The sequence below is a fragment of the Sceloporus occidentalis genome, unplaced genomic scaffold (genome assembly GCF_023333645.1).
Source record: "Sceloporus occidentalis isolate IW3139 unplaced genomic scaffold, rSceOcc1.0.p SCAF_14, whole genome shotgun sequence".
Classification (NCBI taxonomy): Eukaryota; Metazoa; Chordata; class Lepidosauria; order Squamata; family Phrynosomatidae; genus Sceloporus; species Sceloporus occidentalis.
This window is the reverse complement of record NW_028316994.1, coordinates 1,856,274-1,874,665: the sequence shown is the minus strand read 5'-3', so window position 1 is coordinate 1,874,665 and position 18,392 is coordinate 1,856,274. Positions and strand designations below refer to the sequence as shown.

At 43.5% G+C, this 18,392-nt stretch overlaps 1 protein-coding gene across 3 annotated transcripts in view; it reads right to left on the bottom strand.

The window, feature by feature from the left end:
* Positions 1–2,418: 2,418 nt before the first annotated feature.
* LOC149303496 (zinc finger protein 219-like) overlaps positions 2,419–18,392 on the bottom strand; it is a 30,289-nt gene continuing 14,315 nt past the window's right edge. For all 3 annotated transcript variants that reach the window (XM_089480219.1, XM_089480220.1, XM_089480221.1), the window contains exons 2-5: positions 17,336–17,444; positions 12,436–13,882; positions 4,899–5,018; positions 2,419–4,627 (exon numbers count right to left, since the gene is read on the bottom strand). In XM_089480219.1, coding sequence (XP_089336345.1) covers positions 3,795–4,627; positions 4,899–5,018; positions 12,436–13,882; positions 17,336–17,341 — 2,406 coding nt within the window. In that variant the 5' untranslated portion in view covers positions 17,342–17,444 and the 3' untranslated portion in view covers positions 2,419–3,794. The remainder of the gene's footprint in view (positions 4,628–4,898; positions 5,019–12,435; positions 13,883–17,335; positions 17,445–18,392) is intronic.

The window sequence follows — 18,392 nt, the reverse complement described above, 5'->3', positions numbered from 1 at the left end:
TTCCCCTGAGTCTGAGACAGTGTGACTTGCCCAAGGTCACTCAGTGAGTTTACATGGACAAGCCAGGGTTCTAACATTCTTCTCCAGTCATAGTCCAGTGCTCAAACCACTACACCATGTTGACTGGTAACAAAATAGATGTATGAGGGTGCCTATTTTATTTCCAAACTGAAGTTTATGTAATTGTAGTTATACAAAGATATAAGGGAATCCTATAGCACCTCTGAGACTGAAATAAAGAAATGTCTAGCATAAGCTTTCAGACTCCAGTCCACTTTATCAAATGCAACAGTGGTCTGAAGTCCACATAAACCGAAGCTAGAAAATTTATTTTTGTCTCAAAGGATACCCTTATATCTTTTTATGCTGCAGTATACTAACAAAGATCCCGTACAGACAGGCCAAAATAAAGCTGCTTCAGGTCACTTTGGAGGCATGCTGTTTAAATGACACACACATCATAGCCACAGCTAGGAAGTAAGCTTTGTTTTGTTTGTCTGTTTAGTTTTATTTTGTTTTGGCTTTTTTTGTTTGTTATATGTTTGTATATGTCAATTGTAAATGTCTTTTTGTCTATGTATGTTTTTAATTTTGAATTTTATACAATAAAATTTATTTAAAAAGAATGAGCACAAATAAATGACATACACATCTTAAGAGGCCAGAAGCTGTGCTCCAGTCCTTAGGACTGGAGTATGGCTTTGGCGCAGCTTCCGGCCTCTTAGGATGCATGCAGCATTTAAACAGCATACCTCCAAAGTGACCCAAAGCAGCTTTATTTTGGCCTGTCTGTTCAGGCCCATAGTTATGTCTTTGAACACTGTTAATTATTCAAGTGCATTCACACTTTGCCAGGTACCATTTTAGCAACTGATCTACAGCCTTCATATATGCCAGAACAGACAATCCCATAAAACATTACCAAGTGTTTGGCATAATTCTGCTACTGTGCTCTACTTAGTCAAGATGGTAAAAAGATGATTTTTCTAGCATGCTTCAATAGCACTTCTGGATGTATGATAGATTGATGCTTGCTTTGGAATAAAGCTATAATCCTACATGTGCCTACCTAGGAATAAACTCCATTTAACACAGTCATAGACAGTTCTGCTGCAAAAGGCCTTCACGTTGCCTGTTGACTTACAGTGACCCTAAGAATTAGCCAGTTCTTTAAAACATAGCCTACATCAACAGGTATTCTTTGGCAGTCTTACATCCAAGTACTAAGTAGGGCCGACCCTGCTTATCTTTCAAGATCAGACAGGATCTGGTGCAGTTGTTGATTATATGTTGTTCATAGGAAAGTTCTGGACATGAGAAAGATAACAAAAATAAGTCAACAGTGGTCCAAATTATGGAATGATATCCCTGCTATTGGTCTTCCAGTGTAGTTTAAAACATATCTCTTGGGCTTCAACAAACTTTGTGGAAAAGCTTGCTTGCTTAGTTGCTGCTTATTCTGTTTTCTCTGTTTTGTTTGCAGTAGTTTGTTTTACCTCTTTGTACACCACTTGGACATATGGAAGGACAGCTACCACAGAATTTTATGAAATGAATTTAAAATATCATGGAAATTCACACTCCTCTAGTGTATTATCAGTGGCTGTTTTGTCCCATGATTCAGGCAGAATTTTGCTGGATTGCCAAGTTCACTCTTTTCTCCTCCACTGCCAGAAATCTTTCCTAGCAAGGTTAGGAGGTCCCCATGTATGCCAGTTTTGAGAATGTACTAATTCATGAAAGATCTAAGGCTAGGAAGTTAATTCCTAGCAGTTACCATCTCTGATTAAGGTGAAGGATAATGGGAATTATATACAAGCATATGTAGGGCTTTCTAGTCCTTAATTTAGACCAGTTATTCCCAAACTTTGCTCCTCCAGATGTTTTGGACATCAACTCCCAGATTTCCTGACATTGGCCAAGCTGGCTGGGACTTTTGGGAACTGAAGTCCAAAACACCTGAAGGACCAAAGTTTGGGGATCACTGATTTACATCCTGTGAAGAGCCAATCAGACACCACAAATCTCTGTAGTTTCTGTGGATATAATGGAAACAGCAGAAATATGCATTAAAGTGCATTGTGTAGCCAGCCAGGAAAAGGAGTAAAAGGAACTGCAATCCAAGCGGGACTAAAATAGCAGAGATAATGAGGTTCAGATAAACTTTCTCCTTCATTCACCTCTATGGAAGCCTGTGATTTTAAAGCACTCTTTAGCGACCCATGGGTTGTGTGAGGGGGCGTTTTTCAAACAAGGAGGTTGACGCAGCAGCTACCAAACCCTTGTAGGCCAATCTGTTGAAAGAAGGGGCTTAAAGGACATTGCTCAAGGTGCACACTCGTGGCAGGGGGTTGGACTGGATGGTCCTTGTGGTCTCTTTCAACTCTACGATTCTATGATTCTATGATAAGCATTGAATGGAACAATAAATCATTTCTCATTTTATTTTTTATTTCCAGTTTCATTTTTTTTCTACAAGAAAACAATAAAAAAATAGAAAACTCTAGAAGTTGTCAAGCTTCCTGACATGCCAGGTCACTACAGAAACAAAGCTCTGTGGCTGGATCACTACGAAGATAAGATACTGGCACTGAGTCGCTTGCTACGCACACAAGAGACTGTGGCACTCGGTTGCTATGGAGCCAAGGCCCCATCACAGGTACTTGAAGTCCCCTCAGACCATGAGTGCTTGGTGCACACCACCCTGCCTCTGTGGCACTTGACAGGAAAAACAGGCTTAATGGGGAACAGGGCTCCTGGGTCATTAGTAATTGGTTAAGGAAGAATTCTGAAGGGTTCAGCTTCTCCTACTGTAGCAGCAGTATGGAGGGAAAAGATGCACCTGCAGAAACATTCCTCACATACAAAACTTTTTCAAGGTATATCTCAGGAGTCATTTCCCATATTGGGTATCACCTTTCACTTAAGCCAATAGCAAGGTCTGAAAGGGACCAATCCCTCAGACCATGGCACCAAAAGGAAGCAGCATCAAGCCCAAGACTGAGAAGAAAACAAGGGGTTGGAATCCACCATACCCATCCACATCACCCTCAAACCCTGTTTGACTTTATTTAAAAAATAAAAATTGCTACAGCATCACTGCCAAATTCCACACCCCAGCCATATCACAGCTTCTCTCTTTTTTCTCCCAGGGTTAGCACTTTTTTCTTTTCCAGGTCAGGTTTCTGTGCTGCTAACAGATGCATGACAGACAACATCTGTACCATTTGAATTTCTGTCTTGGTGTTTAAGACAGAGACCTGTTTCAACAAAGTCAACAACCCTACTACCTTCTACCCCAATGCCTCTCATAGATGGATGCATGACACTTGGGAAGGCATCCTATTAGCTGCCTCCCCTGGTCTCTGCACATCTATACTACAAATGTAAACAGGTCTGAAACTGGTTTAACTGTCTTTAGAAACTTGTCTTTTATTGAGCCAGTCCACTGGTCCTTCTAGCCCCATTCTGTCTGCACTGACAGGCAGTTTCCATTCAAGGTCACAAGCAGAGGACTTTCTGAGCCCTGCTATCTCTTTTAGCTAGAGATACAAAGGATTAAACCTGGAACATTAATGCATGCAAAGCATGTGCTCTACCACTAAGCTATAGGCTCTCCGAGGCCCTTGCCCATGAACTCTGGGAATTGTAGTTTAGTTAGGGTGATGGAGAATTCTTTGTAAGAGAGTGACATATCATAGAAAAGGCTACAGTTCCCAGGGTCCCTTGGATGGGAGTTGTCATGACAGTTAAAACAGGTTTGAAACTGGTTTATATATGCAGAGTAGACATACTCAAGCCTGCACTGGCTCCAACTGAAATTCCATAAGGCCTTGGCCTGTCTTAGATGTCTCCTGATGTGGTCCCTTTTGGACCACTGGGGCAGACAATTCCTCAGGTCTTGGCTCCTCAGAGTCTTGCGACAGACTCTCCCAACCTTGCTGAGCTGGTGGCATTCCAGGAGAAAGACTGGCAACTATTGCTCCATCGGAAGTCCACTTCCCTCGAGGCAAATCAGGCCTGGGAGAATCTCCCTGTTCTTCTGAATGCCAGGTGGTCTGAGGTTTGCTGGTCTCCCTTTCTGGACTTAGGGACTCAAATTCTTTCTGCTGGGGACTCTGGGTTTCAGACATCACATCCTCCACCACTGCCCGGGGTTTCGGGGCCGTGTGAGAGCACCGGCGGGTGCGGGCTTTCCGACTGTGGTGAACTTGAAGGTGCAACTCCATGAGCTCAGGAGCAGATGTGGCAAAGGGGCAAAACTGGCAGCGGTGGAGGGCCCCTCCTGCCAGGGTTGGGCGCAGCGACAGGTCCAAAGGCTGGAAGTCGGCCTTCCCATTGAGCAATGGCTTGCGGCGGGACGGACGGGACCGAGCTACGCCCAAGCCCCCCAGAGGGAGGAAGGAACTGTGGCTCTTGGACAGCTGCGCAGGGGGAAAGGCAGGGACTGCAGTGGGACTGAGGGGGATGTGGCACCTTTCCAGTGTTCCTGCAGCAGCCGCTGCTGCAGCCGCTGCAGCAGCTGCCGCACTCTTCTGCTCTCGGTGGTGGCGCTGCAGGTGGTACTTCAGAGAGCCAGATTGGGTGCCAGCATAGTCACAGTGAGGGCATTTGTATGGGCGTTCTCCTGCAAGAGAAATGAAAAGGAAAAACAAAATGGTAAGACAGTTGAATGAGTCGTTCTTAAACAGTATCAACTTTCTGCTGCGAACAACAGAAATTTGGCTCTGCTAAACCTTATTTCAAACTCCAGATTTGCCAGAGACTCATTGAATTGAAACTACATGAAATTGCAGCTGCGTGACTCAGGACTCATTAAGCTGCCTGAGCTATATGAGTGAAATATCTGTGTGTGTGTGTGTGTGTGAAAGAGACCAAGAGCCAATCTCAGTTCTTACCTGTGTGGACACGGAGGTGCACTTTGAGATGGTGGGAGGATCTAAAGGACTTTCCACAGAATGGACAATCTTTCCCAGTGCCCCGACGGGACCCATCCAGGCGTGACTGTCCCTGAATGTCTGGAAAAGACACAGCAAGGAGGGGAGGAGGAGTTTAATAGACAAAAATTCCAAGATTTATTTACATTCCCAATTTGGTCTCTGTATTATTTTTTCTTAGCATTGATCCATTTAAAAGACCTGAAAGATCCCTTCTCTGACGCTCACCAGGCACTTTTTAAACTACAGCTCCCAGAAACCAAGCTAGCGTAGCTTCTCATCATGCTGGGTGGATATTTAATTGTTCTAAAACAATAATTTTCCTGGTTTTGAATACACAGGTATCCCACCTACTAACATTAGTACAGGAAACCTCCTTTAGACAGATGAGACAGCTACACGTGGCTTTCCATTTATGCCAAGCTGATAGGTGTCTTAAGCAACATAACTTAACAGAACAGCTGCAGAAATGATGGTTGCTTTAAACTGGGAATAAAATAAAGGTAATTGTGCCAGAAGAATTGCTTCAGAAAATATTATATACTGTACAATGCTTGTTGAGAAAATCATAGCTATTTTTCATGTGAGTTTAGGGAAGGAAAATGCTGTGATGCAATGAAATTACAGAAGAACGACAGTGCTTTCCATGGTTTTGGAAATGGAAAGGATAATTTCCAACAGATGGCTATTATAGGAGTTTTTGAAGGTAATTTTAATTGGTGGGAGAACATTTTGTTGTTGTTGTTGTATTCATATTTGACAGTACTGTAGCATTTTATTATCTCTGCTTGTTACGTGAGTTGTATGCATAATTTTGGTGCCCCCTCACTTCTACAGCATTAGGAGAGAAAAAAGCTGCTTCTTTCAAAACTACTCTGTACATAATGATTATAGAGGTACCTTCTATACCAGAGGTGGGCAAATATCAAGCTTTTACTAAAACTCTGGGCCCACGTGGAGCTGGATGCAAGACAGTGGCTTGGGAGTGATGTGATGACACAGCATAACAGATAAATATTTTGAATTAAGGGGAAATACACCTCTGAATATATGCTCAGCCAAGAAATTTATTCTCAAAACTGAGTACACAGTTCTTTTACAGACAATGCCAATCCTAGTTTCCTTTCAAGGTTTCATTGTCCCAGCAATCTAATTTTAAGGGCACAGGAAGTCTTCATTACTGCTTTTGAGAAGTGGAAATCCTTAACAATCTACTGAAAAAACATGGTGTCCAGATACCATGATCTACCAGCCCACTCTTGCCTTATGCAAAACCTGGCAATCTTGTGTTTCTGTATTTTAACAGATACCTCCCCCTTTCCCATAATCATCAGCTTAGTTGAAAAAAAGAGATTATACTTTTGGGCCTGTATTTAAAACAGATTTAGACATGCAAGCACACATTTTTTTCAATGGTGGCACTACTTATTAAAGAAATCCACTGTGTCCTTTCTCTTTCAGTGTTCAGGATGTTGCTTTTAAAATTTCAGTGTGATATTATTTTGTTTTTGTCTCTCAGTGGGCTACTCTGCTTTTAATGTGGCTGTTGATTTTTATGGAATCCCCCCATCTTTTTAAACAAATCCCATGATTGTCATTTATTGTGTATTTTATTGTATAATGTATCCTTATAATTTCTATAAACCAGCAAGCATCTCTTTTGGAGAATCAGCATTGCATAATGGTTTGAATGTTGGACTATGACTCTGGAGACCAGGATACAATTCCCAGCTTGGTCATGAAACCCACTGGGGGATGTTGGGTAGGTCACACTCTCATAGCTTCAGAGGAAGGCAGTGGCAAACCTCCTCTGAACAGCTCTCGCCAAGAAACCCCCACAATAGGCTTCCTTAGGGTTGCCATAAGTCAGAAACGACTTGATAGTACACAATACACACACACTAACATGAAGAGACTATGTCTGAAAGCTGATTATAGAGGGGCATTTTGGACTATGAAAAATTCCTGGGGGCCAACAGACTCCCCCTGAAAAAGTTCCAACTTTTTGAGGTCCTATCCCCTTTCCATCCCAGACAAAGACAAACTATAAGCCTGTTATGAGATGTAAGAGGTCATTCAGAGTTGCTAGGCAAACTCACCATATTTCTGACCTTCCCTCCTCTTTCCTATAATAGCTTCTGGGATAACTTGTTGCCCTAGTCAGACATTTGGCTGCATCTGCACTGCAGAATTAATGCAGTTTCACACCGTTTTAATTGCCATGGCTCAATGCTTTGGAATTCTGAGATTTATAGTTCTTGGAGACATTTAGGCTTCTCTGTCAGGGAGCTCTGGTGCTAGAACAAACTACAAGATTCAAAATGACCTGAATAGACTAGAAAGCTGGGCCAAAGCTAACAAAATGAAATTCAACACAGAGAAATGTAAGGTATTGCACTTAGGGCGGAAAAATAAAATGCACAGATATAGGATGGGTGACACCTGGCTGAATGAAACTACGTGTGAAAGGGATCTAGGAGTCCAAGTAGACCACAAGTTGAACATGAGTGAACAGTGTGATGCTGCAGCTAAAAAGGCCAATGCTATTTTAGGCTGCATCAATAGAAGTATAGTGTCTAGATCAAGAGAAGTAATAGTGCCACTGTATTCCGCTTTGGTCAGGCCCCACCTAGAATATTGTGTCCAGTTCTGGGCGCCACAATTCAGAAAGGACATTGAGAAACTGGAGCGTGTCCAAAGGAGGGCAACAAAAATGGTGAAGGGTCTGGAAACCATGCCCTATGAGGAACGACTTAGGGAGCTGGGGATGTTTAGCCTGGAGAAAAGAAGGTTAAGAGGTGATATGATAGCCCTGTTTAAATATTTGAAAGGATGTCATATTGAGGAGGGAGCAAGCTTGTTTTTTGCTGCTCCAGAGAACAGGACCCGGAACAATGGATGCAAGCTACAGGAAAAGAGATTCCACCTGAACATTAGGAGGAACTTCCTGACAGTAAGGGCTGTTCGTCAGTGGAATGCACTTCCTCGGAAGGTGATAGAGTCTCCTTCCTTGGAGGTCTTTAAACAGAGGCTGGATGGCCATCTGTCAGGGATGCTTTGATTTGGATTTCCTGCATGGCAGGGGGTTGGACTGGATGGCCCTAGTGGTCTCTTCCAACTCTACGATTCTATGATTCTATGATTCTACAAATCCCAGGAATCCACATGATGGAGCCATGACAGTTAAAGTGGTGTCAAACTGCATTATGTCCACAGTGCAGATGCACTGGCAGAGATAATACATGAGGGGAAGCATGCTATCTCCATCCTCCCTGCCATTTCCATTTCTGTCCCCCTTTCTAAGGAGAGGAAAACTTTCTCAAGAGAACCTCTTCTGTCCATGGAAGCTCTTGCCCTTCACAGGAAGAGCCTGCATAAGCAGAAAAAGGAGCCCTGGTGGCGCAGTGGTTAAATGCTGTACTGCAGCCACTCACTCAAAACCACAAGGTTGTGAGTTCAAGACCAGCAAATGGGCTCAAGCTTGACTCAGGCTTGCATCTTTCCAAGGTCGCTAAAATGAGTACCCAGATTGTTGGGGGCAAATTAGCTTACAGTTATAAACCGCTTAGACACTGCTTAGGCAGTATGAAGCTTATAATGAAGCTTCATTAAATGAAGCTTGTTTTGTTTTTGTTTGAAAAAGGTCTCTGATTCATAATATTGCCCTTCCACATTTGGAAGGTGGCAGAAATGGCAGCGGAGGGGAAGGTAGATCTATTCATCCTTCCCATTCACTCACATCTGTTCTACTCAAGGGATAGAGAAGCTTGAATCCATGAGATGTTTTGGCTTAGAACTGCCTTGGCCTCAGCCTGCCTGGCCAGTGGGAATGCAGCTAATTGCCGTTTTCTGAGTCATATCTAAAACTATCCAAAAGGTCTGAAGTCCCTCATTAAGCTTTATCCAGTTTGAAAATGGCAGTGGTTGAAATCTTGGGTACCTGTCAGTGTTAAAACTTTAGTGTCCAGTGGTTTGAGCACTGGATTACTACTCTGAACACCAGGGTTCCCTACTCAGCCATGGAAACCCACCAGGTGACCTTGGGCAAGTCACATTCTCTCAGCCTCAGAGGAAGGCAATGAAAAATTCCCTCTAGACAAATCTTGCCAAGAAAACCCCCATGATAGATTTGCCGTGACATCGCCATAAGTCAGAAATGCCTTGAAGGCGCACAGCAACCACAATTGATTCATGCTGGTCTTTGTGGAACGTTGAAATGAATATAAACATTCACAGAGAGAGAGAGAGAGAGAGAGAGAGAGGGTAAAGAATGAGGCCTGAATTTTGGTCTGAACATGTTTGTGACCTTGGCAAGATATGAATTTTTTCCACCCAAATGCATCATTATAAAATAACAGAATAATCTCAAAAACTAATTTCTAATTGTACTATATTATCTAGTGTGATAAATTCCAGCTCTCACCACTTGAGGGCACATTGAAACAACACAGCTGCCATGCATTAAAATGGCGCATAAAAATCACCTCATAGGTGAGATAACATATGATTCACAGCTTTTCTTTTTGAGAGTCAAACAAGATGTTAAACTTGAAAATAAGTGGGTTTCTACAACACAAATTTAATTAGATTAACAGTCATATTCTTTAATCAGGAATGGCTACAATGTAAATAGCTTTGTGAGGGTGTTTATTTTGTAATAACCTCACCAAAAGATAAAGCTAGAACAGGGAAAAAACATATGAAACTGATATATTTGCAGTGTGTTCTTTATGTCGTGTGCCCTAAGGCAAGATTTGTTCAAAGGAGATTTGATTTTGCCTCCCCTTGAGGCTGAGACAGCATGACTTGCCAAAAGTCACCCAGTGGGTTTCCATAGCCATGTGAAGATCTGAACCCTGTTCTCCAGAATCATATTTTTAACACTCAAAGCACCACACCATACTGGGTCTCATATTTGTAGTGCAGGGATGTTCTTACAACAACATAGCATTCATTTGCATAAATGTAATTTGGTTTTTTCCCCCCGTTTTCAAAGGGAAACACTTTTTCTATTGTTGTTGTGTACCTTCAACTCATTTCTGACTTAGGTCAATCCTAAGGGAAACCTGTCTTGGAGGGTTTCTTAGCAGAATTTATTCAGAAGAGGTTTGAATTTGTCTTCCTCTGAAGTTGAGAGAGTGTAACTTGTTCAACCTAGTAGGTCTCCTGAGCAGGAGTTCAAACACTGGTCTCCTAGTGTCCTAGTCCAACACTCAAACCAGTTTGCTCTCTAATTATTATTATTATTATTATTATTATTATTATTATTATTATTAACGTTTCATATAATATTTTCTTTCATCTTTAAGCCTCTTTACAGGTTTTTAATTTCCTCTGAGATTTCAGTTTGAATTTTCTTTGTGCAGAATTTGGGATGGTGAACAAGTTTCCATAACTGGGGAGCAAGGGACATGTTGCAGTTAACCCAGTTAGTATTATAAGTAGTTTTTGTGGATTTTTTGGGCTATGAGGCTGTGTTCTAGAAGAGTTTATTCCTGACGTTCCGCTAGCAGCTGTGGCTGGCATCTTCAGAGAAGATTGATCTGAAGATGCCACCCACAGCTCCTGGCAAAATGTTGTGACGTCACCCAACTTGGTGACACCCGGTGAAAGGGGTGGGACTTTTGGGGTGGTGGGATCTCAGGCAGCACACCACATGGAAACGCGCATACGATGGGCAGCACACACCAGTGAATTGTGTGTACTGCCTCGGGAAAGGTCCCGCGGGGGGCCAGGGGACCAACCGGGTGTCACCCCCTCTTCTGGAGTGTCACCTGGTGCAGCCTGCCGCCGTGCCCCCCCCCCCTTGTAATGATACTGGAGAAACGTCAGGAATAATCTCTTCTAGAACACAGCCTCATAGCCTGAAAAACCCTCAAAAAGTATGGATGCCGGCCATGAAAGCCTTCGACTTCAGACAGTATTATAAGTGTTGAGAGCATGCATTTGGGTTGCGCAAACTCCATCTCAGCCTTAGATCAAACCAGTAAATGATACAGCCAATTGCCTGATACTTCCAGCAAACTAGGTATAGACGTTTTACAAATGTCAGTTCATTTTTATTTTGTTTCCTGCTAGTTCACACAGATGGCTAAACTAGATAGGTAGCATTTTTTCTGAGCTAACATATGAGGGTGTGAGAAAATGCATAATGAGATTTATTTTAAAAGGGCTGTGGAACATTTACACTTGTTTCTCCCTGGCAATGTTTTGGACCTCAGTTCCTTAAAACCAATAAAAACCATCATGACCAATAGTAAGAGAGATTGGAGTTGGAGTCCAAAATATCTAGTGGGGGCACGATAGTGCCCCAGCTGTTTTTAAAACAAGGCATAGGTTTCAGGTTTTAGAGATTTTGGGATTTTCAAATATCTGTGTATAAATAATGAGATATCTTGGAGATGGGACCCAAACCTAACATGGAATTTATGTATGTTTCATATACACTTTATACACATAGCCTGAAGGTAATTTTATAAGCAGTATTTTTTTAAAAATTGTGCATGAAAAGTTTGTGTTTATTGAACCATCAAAAAGCAAAGGTGTCACTATCTAAGCCACTCATGAGGACAATTCTGAATTTTGCAGTATTTCAGATATTGAAATTCCAGATAAGGGAAACTCAACCTGTACATGAAACAGCATGTACTGCGATATACAATTCCCTCCTCTAAAAGGTGGGAGATCTGAATGATGTGCATAATGCAATTAAGTTACGTCTGCACAGTGGTGCCTACTAAATACATTTTTGGCAGGAACAAGGGCATCACCCACCTGTAGAGGAGCCTTTTAGGGAATAGCAGTCCTACACTGCTGTAAGGCAGCAAAGACACAGGTCTCCCACCTTTCTCATAAACAATAGTGACAATCAGGTACTATCACACAAGCCACTGCAAAATTAATCTTTTATTATGCATTTTCACAAGCCACACATCAAGTAAATATTGCTTTGTGTGGTTTTGGCCTGCACCAGTTTATTATTGACCTTTGTCCATAGTTTTCAACTAGGTATATGTTTTAATTCCTTCATCTCCCCCTACCACCTAATCTCACACATCCCCTTTTATAAAAAGAAAAATACCTGATGTTACATAGTTTAACTATGCAATACTGGGATGGGAGACTGGTCCATTTTCTCCTGAGAAAGCAGGCTTTTGTGTAACAAACTTTTTTTTTAAAAAAAACTAATATTTACAAAGAGTTGGTCTAGGTGAAGGCTGGGAATCATGTGGACTTCCAGATGTTGTTGGATTCCGAATCCCAGTATTCCTTGACATTGGCTATGCTGGCTAGGGCTTCTGGGATTTGCAGTCCAACAACATTTGGAGAGCTGTATGATTGCCAATAGTAGTCTGAACAAAGGTTTTGCATCTATGTGGGGCTCTTTCTTTCTGGTTATGTACCAGGTTCTGTATAATATCAATCCCCCATATTTTCCACAAAAAAACTTATTTACAAAGCAGATTGTTCCATTGAGGCTCTGCTTCTCCATGCTTACCCTTTTCCTCCTGGGTCAGCAAGGCTGGGCTGGCATTAGCGGCAGTGGAGGTTCTCACACCTGTGGGGAGCCAGTGTCCTGTGAGAAGGTGAGAACCCAGAGACTGCCCCTTGTTCCATTCTCTCTCTCGAGACAGGTGGCTTTGGCGGTGCAAGGCCATCTGCTGGAATGTGCCAAAGGTCCGGGAGCAATCCGGACAACGGTGGGTCCCCCTTGGGTCTTCTCTCACAAGTTTGGAGCCAGCTGTGTAAGGACGTTCCCGCCATTGCTGGCCACTCTCCACTGCTCTAGCTGTAGCCTGCAGGCGTTCTGCACAGCTGGCATCTCCATAGCCCAGGAAATTGCCAGCACCAGTTTTATCAGTGGGCCGGGGAGAGAGGAGTGAAGGATAAAGAGCCTCACAACCCACCAGTAAGCTTTGCGCTGACCGGCTGGCCCCCAGTCCTCTTTGTTCATTCTGGAGGCCCAGCTTGCTGAGATGAACTTTCATGTGGTTTTTGAGGAACCACGGCTCCTTGAAGCCGCGCCCACATACCTGGCACTTGTGGTCAAAGGAGTCTTTATGCTTCCGCATGTGGCCCTTGAGAAACCAGGACTGGGTGAAGGCTTGCCCACAAACCTGGCAGCGGAACTCAGTGGGTGTGGAGGCAGAGGGAGCAGTGGAAGCGGAGGCCAAAGGGGCAGGTGGGGCAGTTTTGGGAGCTGGGGCAGGGACAGGGGCAGGTGGGGTGGGCGGCCTTGCAGCCAGTAGGCTGTGGGCCTGCTGGTGGTGCCACTGTAGATCTGCCTCTTGGGTGGCGGCAAAAGAGCAGTGCCCACACTTGTACGGCTGATGGAGGATGCGGAGGTGGCGCTCCCGTTCAGCAGCAGTGCGGAATTTGCCCTTGCAGAATGGGCAGCGGAAGATGGGCTGGGGTGGGGGAGGGACAGGAGCAACCGGTTCCTCTTCCTCTTCTTCCTCTTCCTCCTCCTCCTCTTCGTCTTCCTCCTCTTCCTCCTCCTCCTCCTCTTCTTCGTCTTTCTCCTCCTCTTCTTCTTGCCCCCGCAGAAGTGCCCGTTCTTCCAACTCAAGCAGCAAGCGGCTCTGGTGGCTGAGGCGGGTGCGGGCCTCAGGGCAGTGGGAACGGAGATGGAGGCGTAGGCTGGCACGCTGCCCAGCCCGATGACCACAGTAGGGACAGGTGAGAGGGTAGGCGCTGGTATGGATGCGCGTGTGCAGGGCCAGGATGCTGTTGAAGCGGAAACGCTTACCACAGATGGGGCAAGGGTAAGGGCGAGCTTCGCTCCCCAGTCCCCCTGGCCCGTTGGAGTAGCGTTGTAGGTCCAGCTCCCCATTAAAAGCCAGGCTATCAGCTCCATCGCAGGAGGAGGAGGAGGAGGGGGAGGAAGAGGGGGAAGGGAGGGCCAGCCCGGCTGGGCTGGCAGAAGGCAACTGGTAATCTGCACCCTGCAGGAATAAAGAAAAGAAAATAGAAGTGTGGCATTGCATTTTTTCCTGCACCAAGGGTGAGAAACCATAGATGGCTAGGGGGCCACATTAGCCTCTCAAGACACTGTGGAGGACTGCACCCTCCAGCAAATAAATAAATAAATATTTTAAAAATATAAATGTTTCACTAAAATGTCCTCTAGGTGCCATGAGGACATTGTCGCCATTATCTTTTAATGGCCAGGGTCATTTTACGCCCATGGAGGGCCTTTTTTACAACAAGTTTTTGTTGTTGTCATGTACCTTCAAGTTCTTTCCAAATTATAGAGATCCTAAGACGACCCTATCATGGAGTTTTCTTGGCATGTTTTCTTCAGAGGGGGGTTTAGCATTGCCATCCTCTGAGGCTAAAAGGGTATGATTTGTCTAAGGTCACCCAGTAGGTTTCCATGGCTGACAATAGGATGTGATGGAAAATCAATTTCTATTCACTTTTTGCTTTAGAGAAAGACCTCTCTTTGACCTGAAATGGCTGGGAGCATTTAGGGACAAAATGGCATTTAGGGACAAAAAAAATCTTAATTTTGGAGAATCCTAGTAGCTGCAATGGCCGTCTGCGAGCCTCACTTAGCCCAGCCCTGTCCTATACCTTTTCCTACCCTTTCCATGCTCTATGTGTGGCCCAGAGCAGACAGGCCAAATGCGCTGTGCTGGCGCCGATACTAAGATTAGGGACCGCACACCAATCGCACAGTCCCTAACCCTAGCATGGCGGCGGAGTAATGGCAGCATCCCATCCATACTGGTGCCATTTTGACGTAAGAGACCTGTAGCATCCATACGTCGCTGCACGTCACTGATGTCGCGAATGCACCAGACGCACCTGCAATGCCACTCTGGCGCTGCAAAAAGAACGCAGAAACACCAGGTTCTTTTTACTCTGGTGGGACGGTGAGGTTTGGGGGCTGTGCTATCCCTCCTGAGCAAAAAGGAGCAAATGCAGACTGCCGTTTTGCGGCGGTCTGTATTGCCCCATTATTAACAGTTTGATATGAAGGAAAGGGGGCTTGGTGTGAACCTTTCTGTTGACTTTCCAGAGAGAGGTCAGCAAACCAGTGGCTGACATACAAGCTGCAGACAAAGCAAACAAAAAGCCCCTTCTCTCCTATAAAAGGCTCCTCTGGGGTTTAAGGAGAGCTTCCCTTCCCTTCCTGTAACAGTAGCAACCAGGCTAGCTCCTCTTCCATAGACAACTATATATGCTAGCAGCCAGTAATAAAGCCAAATAAACGTTATTACTGGGAGGGCAAAGTTCCATATGAGGTTTAAGGGAAGTGATTGAATAAAGTCCTCCATTCAGCAGCAAAAATCCAATCTTGTTTAGCAATTTTGAAAAACAATAGTCTGTAGGCTTATTCGCAGAATAGGAAGAAGACCATCGACCTTGAGTGTGGAATCAAAATACGAAGGGCCATCACTGACTCACTGTTGGAATAGAAGATACAGACAAAATTCTCCTGAGTCATTATCAGAAAAGAACTTTGTGTGATTGTAAAATGTTGTCTCAAAAGACAGGCTGCTTTGGAATGTGTTATTTTGTTGTTGTGTGCCTTCAAGACATTTCTGACTTACAGCAACTCTACAAAGAACCTATCATAGTGTTTTGTTGGCAAGATTTGTTCAGTGGAAGTTTGCCATTGCCTTCCCTTGAGGCTGAGAGCATGTGACCTGCCCAAGGCAGAGTTATTCCCTGGTGTGGAGTAAAATCTGAGACAGGAACTCTTAGTTTTCTTTGCCCCTTTATATTTTTTCTATTAAACAGAATGGCGTAACATGACTCTGTTATATTAAAAAGCATCCTCAATGAAAGACAAGCTCATTCTGTTCATTTCTTTGCTTGTTTTTGTTTTACCTCTGCAGTCACTTAATTTTCTTGTTTATTTAAGTTTGACTGGACTATCCGCATCCCCAGGGGTATAATGACACAATTTTCATGATGGTGTGTGTGTGTGTGATGATATCAAGGTGATGATAAAAATAACTTCCAATTAATGCATTTCAATTAGAAAGTATGTTGTGAAGCTTCTTCAAAAAAGCAGATCAGTTTCAAGCCCAGCATTTTCCACATGCAAAACAGTTGTTTAAATTTTAAAACAATGACTCGAAATTAAACGCAGACTGTGAAACTTATCCTACTATAATGATCTGAACTGTTAATAAAGTCTATAAACACATGGAAAAACTGTCCATTTCAAATTCCCTCAAATATGATATTATCAAAAGCCAAGATTTCTAAATTTGGATTTCTCTGATGAAGCCTGAAGACCTGTGTGGTGTCAGCACATACACCAATGTTGACAATGATTTTTCACAAGCAGCCGTAGGTGAGTCCCACAGCATACGAAGTGTACATAAGTATATAGCATACAAAGTATTCTTGAAGGGAGAGGAGAGGCAGACACAGCTCCATCATGCCTATACCCAGATGATGATGAAAGGACTTCCCTACGTCTTAACTGCTACCATCTTGGCCTTGGAGGGGTAGAAGGACGGACAGGAGTTTATCACACATGAGGAATTTCTCTTAATTTTGAATGAAAAGAAAGTAGGACCAGAACGCATTCACGTAAAATTGCTAGTTTAGCGAAATTACGTGAATGTTTAGTGCATTCGAACTGGCTCCCCATTGCCCAAAAATAGCATGCCATTGCCCAAATTTGCATGTGGTAGTCTATCACGCAATAACGTGAAACCCCATGATTGCACTCAGACTGACTTCCCATTGCCCGAATTTGCGTGTAGTGGGTTATCACACAATAACGTTAAACCCCATGATTGCATTCAGATTGCCATTGGATTATACTTCCAATTTTCCTTGTCTGATAAACTCCACAGTATCTACTGGACTTGATCCTCTTCCCTAATACTATTTCCTTCTCCTTTTGTGTTATGTCTTTTCAGACATCACTTTAATTGCCAGGGCTGCTCAATGCTATGGAAAGCTGTAGTTTTGTGAAACATCTAGCCTTCTCTTTCAAAGAGCTCTAATGCCACAACAAACTACAAATCCCAGAATTCCATAACACTGCACCACGGCAGTTAAAGTGGTGTCAAACGATTATTTTTGCAATGCAGATTCAGCCTGAACCAATTAACCATTTTACATTTAGTAGGTGTAAGAATCGCAGAGACGGAAAGGTAAGCCATTTCTCCAGGCCTTAAACTGGCTTAGAATAATTATACAAATCTTATTTTGCTAGTGATTGTGGAGAGGGTAGTTTGGGTAGGAAATCTAAGATCTTTTCTACATTAATCCAAGATGAACCTGGGAAGTCGCTCATCTTCAGTAGCTTTCAGACACATGGATAAGGGAGACAGGAAGGTAAAAATAGAAAATTATGGGAGGAGAAGCATTTGAGTCCCTTTTCCTTATCTCTATTCAGCTCTGGTCTGTTGACTCCAGCAACTCACCTCCATGGTGCTCCTGATCACATGCTTCAGTTGTTGATGGATGAAAGGGCCACCAGTGGGATGGCACCCCACATGTCACACTGGGCAGGTAGTGAGGTGGGAGCATGAGCTGCAGGAAAGGGATGGAAGAGGGAGAGAATTTCAACAATAAAGCTTCAGTCTTTGCAGGCACTGTTGCCATTTCAAAGTTCACATTATGTTACAAATCTAAGAAGTTTCTTCTGCAAAAAAAAAAAGTCACTGGGATTAAATCTGTGTCAATGCCAAGGCTCAAACCTTGGAGCATATCAAAAACAGAATTAAAGAGACCTGCAACTTGTTCATGGCGCCTTTTTACAGACAGAGGACTCACAATTGAGGGGAAGGGCTTCTGGTAATGCAGAGGGTTCTGTTTCCCAATGAATTTGAGCTTTGGTGTCTCATCCCTTAGAAAACCCTCTGAGAGTACAGACAGGAAGCTGATTCAAAGCCTGACCTGATATAGCACAGCAATCTTTATTCTACTTCCCTGGGATGCAATAAACAACCTACAGAACCTTGATAGGTGTTACTCATGGTGGGTCTTAGGTCAACATTCCTGAGGTTGCTTTAAGCCTAACTGCTCTGGCAGCGTGAGGACACAGAGGGGGGAAAAGCCAAGCCAAATAAAAGGTTGCCAGGTTGCAACCTGGAGATATTTTTCTGCTGGTCTGGTGGCTCTTAAGCAAAATAAAATAAAATGGGAAGCAGCCACTGTTATCCTGTTGCTCCCAGCCTAGCCCTGTCTCCCACTCTTTCTTCTCACTTTCTGTAGCATAAAAAAAGACTGAAGTGTTATACCTCACTGCAGGCATGAGGCAGAGGGAGTCTGTGACAGGCACAGTCTGGAAAAAAGCTATAGCTGTCTCTGCTGTCATGACTAAGGAGTTCATACAAAGACTAACAAAGACAAAAATATCCACCAGGATCTGAAAATGCTTGAACTGATGGAAATGTCTTTCCTGATCTCTAATATAAGACTATTGGCCACATACAGCAAAACTGATCCTCCTGAATCACCCAGAAAATTTGTTCATTA